This window comes from Bos javanicus, chromosome 10 (genome assembly GCF_032452875.1).
Source record: "Bos javanicus breed banteng chromosome 10, ARS-OSU_banteng_1.0, whole genome shotgun sequence".
Taxonomy (NCBI): domain Eukaryota; kingdom Metazoa; phylum Chordata; class Mammalia; order Artiodactyla; family Bovidae; genus Bos; species Bos javanicus.
Genome location: NC_083877.1, coordinates 27,409,109 through 27,418,598, shown reverse-complemented (window position 1 = coordinate 27,418,598; position 9,490 = coordinate 27,409,109). Strand labels below are relative to the sequence as shown.

Below are 9,490 nucleotides of genomic sequence, written 5' to 3'. Positions count from 1 at the left end.
ACTGGGCAAGTGTTTGAGCCGTTTATTGTGACTTTGAAAGAACAGGAGGTTTGAGGTGGAGCCATGGGAATGGATGCAACCTAGGGACAGAATATAAAGTGAGAACAGGCTAAAGATGCGATTCTGAGGAACCCTAAGTTTGTTGGTTGAACAAATGAGGGAAATTCAGCAAACAGATGCTGGGAAGATATTACCCAAGAGGTAGGAGGTAAACCAGGAGATTATAGTGATTTAGAGGCCCAGTGGAGTATTTGAAGGAAGGAGTTATCAGCAGTAATTAAGTTAAAAAGAAATTCCTGTCCAGATGAATAAGAAAAAAGGATGCTTGGGGCTGGTGCACTGGGATGACCCAGAGGGATGGTATGGGGAGGGAGGAGGGAGGAGGGTTCAGGATGGGGAACACATGTATACCTGTGGCAGATTCATTTTGATATATGGCAAAACCAATACAATATTGTAAAGTTAAATAAAATAAAATTTAAAAAAACATTAAAAAAAGAAAAATTTAAAAGACATATTAGATTGTTTTATTTATACAGAGGAGACAGAGATGTTACTGTACATTCCTGTAACTTTAATGAAGTCTTTATTCTAGATGTAGAAATCCTCAATTAAATTGATTATGCCTCAACATTTTTGGCTTTCTATTATTCCAAGGTTATCAAACACAGATACATAAACTCTTGTATTGGGCCGTGGGGTGAAGTGGGGGGTGGTGCTTGTGGTGGTGGTGGGGTGGTGGTTTGACAGACCAGGAAACCATATTCAAGGAAACCAGGACCTCTAAATACACATTCTTGGGTGATTATTATGCTGTGAAGCAGCTATTAATTATACATATTTTTAAAAGAATAAACTGAGCCAGTTGAATGTTAGAAGGTCTTCACATTCAGGATAACAGAGAAGCAGAAAAAAAGTGCAAAAATATTTGATCTAAATTCATCTAAAATATTGATAGTGTTAAAGAAATTCTGTACATGCAATCACTGAAATCTAAACAAAATTGAAATGGCATCCTAAACTGAAAAAGCTCAGGGTGTAGTCAAGTCTTGAATTCAGGGCTAAACATAAATAATAACAGTTGATTTTATTCTTACTGTTAATTAAAATAAAATTAAAATAGAAAATTAGAAGTATATACTTTATTTATAATTTACCCAAACCTACATTTTAGATTCTTAATCTATTAGCTTACTATGAGATATATTTGTCAATTTTTGAGGTATTTATTTATAATTGAGAGTAATTACACCCAGCAAGTCCTAGGAAATGGCACCAGAAAATGGTTTTGAATGTTAAGTTTACACGTGGAGGTCAGCTTAGTTTTCTTTTCTCATCTCTTTTCTCTATGAACATAGAGGAAGTCAATTTATTCCTTGTGATTGTCAAAATAAAGTCAACTCTAACTTGATAATCAATTTCTACAGGTGCATCTTTGTTGAACTATCATTCGAAATAGTAATTCTTAACCATAGTAATGATGATAGTCACATGACTCTGTTTTTGGTGAGCTTGAAGCATCGTGTACTCTAGATCTGCTCCATTCATTATGAGATCCCACTGGAAGCTACAATCCGTTTGCCCAGTCTCCTCATGGCAATTCTCATGTCTTTGTTTCTCAATGTATAAATGGTAGGATTCAAGATAGGGGTGATGGCAAAGTCAACAATAAACAAATACTTATCCAATGATGTTGTAGGGAAAGGCCACACATAGAGAAACATACATGGCATAAAAAACAAAATTACTACAGTGATGTGAGCTGACAGTGTGAAAAATGCTTTAGAAAAGTCTCCTGAAGAACGTTTCCAGACAGTGACCAAAATGAAAATGTAGGATATAATTAAAGAGAAGAAGGTAGCCATGGATATAAACCCACTATTAGCAATGATTACAAACTCTAGCTTGTAAGTGTCTACACAAGCAAGTTTCATGACCCGAGGAAAGTCACAGTAAAAACTGTCTACTTTATTGGGACCACAAAAAGGCAAGTTTATGACAAAAACAAACTGAGATACAGCATGGATTATCCCCACTATCCAGGCAACCACTACAAAGGAAACACACATTTTGGAGCTCATAATTGTCAGGTAGTGGAGAGGCTTACAGATTGCAGTATACCTGTCAAATGCCATGGCTATGAGCAGCACCATCTCAACTCCACCCATGACATGAATGAAAAATATCTGTGTCATACATTTTGGAAAAGAAATGATTTTGCAGTTAGTGTAAAGATCAGAGATCATTTTGGGTACTGTGGTAGAGGAAAGACCTAGATCAAGGAGGGAGAGATTGGCCAACAGGAAGTACATGGGGGAGTGTAAATGAGAGTCAATAATTACTGTGAACACAATGAAGAGGTTTCCCAGGATAATTCCCAAGTAGAACACAAAGAAGAACCAAAAAAGAAAAAGGTGCATTTTCCATGAATTTGAAAGTCCGATTAGTACAAATTCAGATACCACAGAGTCATTTACTCCATCCATTGACTCAATCAGAGAAGAAGCTGAAGTATTCTGAAGGTAGAAAATAAGAAAGAATTGAAAAATATGGGTACCAAAGATTAATACCTTATTTATCCATCAATGATTATATGGAAAACATGTTGTAAATGCCAAAATATGAAGTGAGAAGAAATACAGAGAGGGGCAGGTTAAAGGAAGATAATTGAATAGGAGAAAAGAGATAATAAAATTTAGACCATAAAGACAAGGAAAGAAATCATATAGGAATATGGCAGGTAAAATGGAGGAATTAGGAATAAAGAGTAACATTTTCCTAGGAGAGAGCTTCTTTACCAAGCTTGTGCTGAGCTTAGTTGCTCAGTTGTGTCCAACTCTTTGCAACCCTATGGACTGTAGCCCGCCAGACTCCTCTGTCCATGGGGATTCTCCAGGCAAGAATACTGAAGTGAGTTGTCATGCCCTCATCCAGAGATCTTCCCAACCCAGGCATTGAACCTAGGTGTCCTGTATTGCAGGCAGATTCTTTGCTGTCTAATCTGCCAGGGAAGCCCAGTTCTGGCTTCTTCAGTCTTGTTCATATATATTTTAGCATAACATCTTCCATATCATGAATAATCAGCATATCTGAAGTGTTCAAACTCTTAATCACATTTGTCCACACAAGTGTTAATCACACATAGAAAAGTTTCCAACAAATGAGGGCATGAATGTTGCACTTAAGATGGTAGCATGAAATGAACAGGTTTACTTCTCTAATTTACAATACTTGGAGAATTAAGATACAGTTTAAATCAAAGGAAACTCCAAAGAAGGAGTGTCTAAAAACCCCAAAAGAGAGCTATTGAGTACTTCGCTAAGCTTGAGAGAGATCTTGTGCTTTGAGAGCTGTGCAATAGGATTGGTCTTCCCTGGTGACTCAGACAGTAGTGACTGGCAATTCAAATGTGAAACTGAGAAACAATGATGTCTTCACTGAAACAAAATATTTAGTCATGATGCACTAAGAAAATGAAAAAAAACTGCAGACCATGAAGGTCACAACAGCTTGTCTTTCAAGTATTTGAAGCTTGCTGCTGCTGCTGCTGCTGCTAAGTCGCTTCAGTTGTGTCCGACTCTGTGCGACCCCATAGACGGCGGCCCACCAGGGTCCCCCCTCCCTGGGATTCTCCAGGCAAGAACACTGGAGTGGGTTGCCATTTCCTCCTCCAATGCATGAAAGTGAAAAGTGAAAGTGAAGTCGCTCAGTCGTGTCCGACTCTTAGCAAACCCATGACTGCAGCCTACCAGGCTCCTCCGTCCATGGGATTTTCCAGGCAAGAGTACTGGAGTGGGTTGCCATTGCCTTCTCCGATTTGAAGCTTAGTTCTGCTAAAATGCTATCTGAAGGTGAATGAAACTTCTACCAACAAATTTTTAATAGAAAGTATCTATTATCACTACAAATGTAAACATTGATGAGATCATGTATAACACGTATTTAAATCCATTCATTATCCAATACAAAGAGACAGAATAAAAGTATATTAAAGGAGATAAGCTATGAAACAGGGGAAACAGTGACTGATTCTTTTTTTTTTTTTTGCTCCAAAATCACTGAAGATGGTGACTGCAGCCATGAAATTAAAAGACGTTTGCTCCTTGGAAGAAAAATTATGAACAACCTAGACAGCATATTAAAAAGCAGAGACATTACTTTGCCAACAAAGGTCTGTCTAGTCAAAGCTACGGTTTTCCCAGTAGTCATGTATGGATGTAAGAGTTGGACTATAAGGAAGCTGAGTGCCAAATAAATGATGCTTTTGAACTGTGGTGTTGGAGAAGACTGTTGAGAGTCCTTTGGACTACAAGGAGATCCAACCAGTCCATCCTAAAGGAAATCAGTCCTAAATATTCATTGGAAGGACTTATGCTGAAACTGAAACTCCCAATACTTTGGCCACCTGATGCAAAGAACTGACTCATTAAGAAAGACCCTGATGGTGGGAAAGATTGAAGGCAGGAGAAGGGAGCTACAGAGGATGAGATGGTTGTATGGCATCACTGACTCAATGGACATGAGCTTGAGTAAACTCTGGGAGTTAGTGATGGACAGGGAGGCCTGGAGTGCTGCAGTCCATGGGGTCACAAAGAGCTGGACATGACTGAACAACTGAACCGAACTGAAGCTATGAAAAGGCATACAGAAACAGGAAATTGATAAGATTGGTACCAAAATGAATATGGCCATTATAAATGATGTAAAATTATTTTTTTGTCATGCCCACTAAATTATTGACAAAAAGTGGTTACAAATGATTGTCTTATATGATGTGCTATTAATATTATACATTACAAAAATATGTTTGCATATACAATAACATCTCAAGAAGATAACTTTGGATAATGACACTTCAGGTAATTTTAATATTAAAAATTTAAATATCTGTGTTTTATATTTTTCTAAACTGACCACATATTTGTGATAAAAAATGAAAATGAAAGGAGAGAAACAGGGGGAGAAAGAGGGCCAAGAAAATGAAAAAGAAGAACACTGAGATTTATGGAGGTAGTGAAGTATGCATATATGTGGTGGTTAGAGTAGTATTAGGATTTTTGGCACTAGTTCAATAGTTTTATTAGCTTTGGTTAAACCACCATTTCTTGGTTGGTGAATGACAATTACTGGACGTACATGAAGAAAACTCTGGATGTTCTATGTCAGATTTGGACCAGATATGTACATGCTTCCTTCTCTAGAGAAATGTTAATATATGTGACATTCTATAGAATCCTGGTTTGTTCATTATTTGGAATAGATAAGTCATACACTGAAAACAGTGGGAAAGCACTAATAGCTCTCCCACTTTTGTTTGTCAATTGAATTTTATTCTTTCCAATAGTCCCTTATATTTTCCAAAACAGATAAGATTGAGTGAAGAAATATGTCTAAAAAGAAAAGGTAAAAAGGCATATTGCATAGTGAAATCAAACTTTCTTATAACTTTACATACACTATGTGTACTGATTAATCTGTTTAAAACTTACCAGGAATTGGTTCTAACATTTAGCTAGTTAATTCTGAAATACTGAGTTCTTGCTTAGAGGGAAGAGTATATCCAAACAAGTTTAAAATATTTATTTCTTTTGCTTTCTTCCATCTGAGCCACCAGGGAAGTCCTGTTTTGCTTTCTTAGAAAGCATTAAAGACTCAGAACTTCTCCGGAGGCAGAGTCTCATAAAAGTTGGTTGCTATCTCTGTTGGATATTTTGGCTCTAACATTTAGAACATGGAAACCTTTTCAAAATATTTTTTTCAAGCAAAAAATCAGATGGAATGTAGGTAATCTGACTTTCGTGATTAAAAATTCCCTCTCCTCTAAGGAGCCAAGAGAAATTATAACCACATTAAGATTGAGAACACACAGAAGGAAAGCTGTTCAAAACTCAGTTCTTCACTGATATACCATATTCATTATTTTTTTCTTTTAATTTTTACCCTTAACCACCTTAGCTCACTGGTTATAGAATACTTACAGAACTAATGGATGCAAGTTCTATTAAGCCATGTTCATTCTTATCATTCTCTCTTTAATTCTTGATCCACTCATCACTAATATCATTGAGGGGTTTATCAAATATGCCACATGGAGGGAACTAACTGAATCCAATCATTTTCATATGAGGGCAAATAGTCACTTCAAATGGTAATCTGTTTGAAGCATGGATGGGAATGGAATGGGCAAGATATGGGCATATTCAGTCTCCACAATGGGAAATGTGGGGACTTCATCTTATAAGATGACGAAGAAGATGGTGAGAGATGCAGGAACCTTGAGATACTAACTCACCAAAGACAGCCATCATAAATATTGGTCCCTTCTTCAGGCATAATATAATCTAGTGAAGAATGGTGTCAAAAGGATTGGGAATAATTGGAAATGGAGAAAAGAAAGAAAGTGCTAGAGAAATATGAGATTGCTGTGATATGGTTCAGTATTAGGTAAATTTTTATGACCTACCTCTTCTTTTCTAGGATGCATTTGTTGAAACACAATAATTTTGATTTCTGCTTTGTAGTATAATCACCTCTAGGACAAAAATATATGTTTTTTTTCCCCAGTGAGATTATACTTAATTAGTAGCACTAGGTTTGGGGGATCCATTGATATTCTGAGGTCCCTAGTAACCAGTGTTTTATTGATTTCTCCTGGGAACCAGGTCTACAAGTCATGTTAATTTTCTCATGAGAAAAAATATCAGAAGAGTTACTTGGTGATGAGAAGTAAGAAAAAAAAGAAGACGTAAGAATATTTCCTTTATATTGAGAGAGATAATGTGCTGGATGGCTAAGAAATAAGTACCATTTGGAACAGAAAATGTGGAACCACAAACTCACTTACAGTTACTGAGGTGGGGAAGGGTAAGAAGTCGTTCACAATTCTTCCTGACACTCTCATTCATTGACCGGGAGAGAATGAGGTTCATTTATCAATTTTTTTTTTTTTCAAGAGACAAGCCTTAGGCTTTATGAATGGGGCATATTCTGATAACCATTCCTGATTTATTCCCATTTAGTGATTTTTGTCTATTAACTGACATATTGTTGTCCAACAGATACATGAAAAGATGTTAACCATCACTAAGGAAATGTGAATCAGAACCACAATGGTATCACCTCTCATCTATCAGAATGGCTATTATCATAAAGATATGAAATAAAAAAGTGATGACATGAATTTGAAGAAAAGGGAACCCATGTGTACTGTTTTGTGGGAATGCAAATTAGTGCAACCTCTATAGATGTTCCTAAAAATTAAAACTATCATATAATCCATATATGATTTTATATACAATGATAAATAAAAACCAGAAGAAACAAAAACACTAATGAAAGCGATATCTGCACCTTCATGTGCGTAGCAGAAGTTTTCACGATAGTCAATATATGGAAACAACTTAAGTGCCCACTGATAGATGGGTAGATAAAGAAATTGTACCACAACTCTTTTGTGGTACAAAAGAGTAACATGGTATCAAAATCATGTTTTAAATATTGACTCATTAATATGAAACTCTTACTGTTTTTTTCCACTACCCTTCATTTGGGAAGGAAAATAAATGTTTTTTTAAGCAAATTAAAAAAAAAAACAAAAAAACTCAACATTAAAAATCCAATCAGTAAATGGGCAAAAGACACACAGATTTTTCACTGAAGAGGATACATAATTAAAGATATATAGATCACCAGGCATATAAAGAGATGTTCAATGTCATTAGCTATTAAGGAAATAAAATCACTAAAATCACTATATGCTTATTAAAATTGCTAAAATGAAAAATAGTTACAACACCAAATGCTGGCAAGGATGTGTGTAAACTGTATTACCTATAAACTGGTATGTAAATCTAAATGGCACAACTACTCTGGAAAACAGTTTGCAGTTTATCTTAAAACTAAAAATGGACTTATCATACAACCCAGCAATTGCACTCTTGGGCATTTTTCCCAGAGAAATAAAAACTTATTTTCATGTAGAAATGTGTGCAAGATTTATAGGAGCTTTATTCATAACAGCCAAAATGTGGAAATAACCTAAATTTCCTTCAATGGATGAATGACTGAACAATCTCAAAAGGATATATACTGTATGGGTCCATTCATATATTAGTGAAATAATGTAATTATAGAGATGGAGAACAGATTAGTACTTGTCCAGGGGTGGAGAGGGAGTGGTAGTGACTATTAGAAGGTACCATAATGGAACCTTGTGGTGATGTGACAGCTGTGTATCCTGTTTGTGGTGGTAGTTACATAAAGCTACACATGTGACAAAATTACACACAGCTACACACATACAAAAAAAAAAAAAAAGAAATTGTGGTACATACAGCTGGCCCTCCATATCTCTAGTTCCATATGTGAGGGTTCAACCAACTACAGATCAAAAATATTGGAAAACATTCCAGAAAGTTCCATTAAGCAAAATTTTAATTTGCCACATGCTGGCATATTTTTACATAGCATTTATATTCTATTAGATATTATAAATAGTCTAGAAGATTTCAAGCATAAGTAAGAATGTGTGTAGTGTGTGTGTTAGTTGCTCAGTTGTGTCTGACTCTTAAAACCCCAGGGACTGTAGCCCACTAGGCTCCTCTGTCCATGAAATTCTCCAGGCAAGAATACTGGAGTGACTTGTCATTCCCTGCTCCAGAGGATCTTCCTGACCCAGGGACAGAACCCTGATCTCCTGCATTGCAGGCGAATGCTTTACCATCTGAGCTACTAGGAAGCAAAGGTGGCTTTCAGTAAATCTTTTCAGATGTACCCTCAACTGTTTAACTCTCCTGGCAATGGACTGCAATGCATGTATATACAAGATAAATAAAAGGAATGAGGTCCTCTGATCTCTGCAACAATGCTCCTCTTACCTCAACTAAACTAAGGGATGACAAATGCCATAGGCTTATCATGGAAATATGAAAGCTGTGTTTGTATTTCTCTCTTTTCTCTCTCATGTCTCCCCCTCTTTTGTTTAAGTGTCCCTGAGATCATTTTGCAGTGTAAACTGAGGAGGAAGATGTGCCTGAATTCTCTGCTAAATGCACAATAAAGATTGGGCCACTCTTCTGTATGAATTTTCAGATATAGAATAAGTTTCTAGGCTGAGTCTATTTCTAACATGACTCTTTGGATGAAAACTGATATCCTGCAATAGGTTTTTTCACAGGGAAGAAAAATGAGGGGATTTCTTCTGGATATGAATGATCAGATTCTGAGTAAGCTATTCCTTCCTCAGATTTTCCTCAGGGGTTACATGCAGAAGTCTCTCCCCAGAAGGAGTTCTTAGAGGTTGAACTCTTAAGTGTGGAACTACATAAGTGTGCAGAGTCATCCCACATCTGTTACATTGACAGGGTTTCCCCCATTATGAACCCTTTGATTCTCAGTAAGGGATGAGCTGTGACTGAAGGCCTTTCCACACTCACTTCACTCACAGGACTTCTCTCTGGTGGATGATGGAGTATTGAATGAGGCTTGTGCT

The 9,490-nt window shown here is 36.5% G+C and overlaps 1 protein-coding gene across 1 annotated transcript; it reads right to left on the bottom strand.

Moving 5' to 3' along the window:
- Positions 1–1,547: 1,547 nt before the first annotated feature.
- Positions 1,548–2,486, bottom strand: LOC133255211 (olfactory receptor 4F15-like). Its single transcript, XM_061429754.1, has one exon. The coding sequence runs from the start codon at positions 2,484–2,486 to the stop codon at positions 1,548–1,550; it is 939 nt and encodes a 312-aa protein (XP_061285738.1).
- Between the last annotated feature and the right edge of the window lie 7,004 nt (positions 2,487–9,490).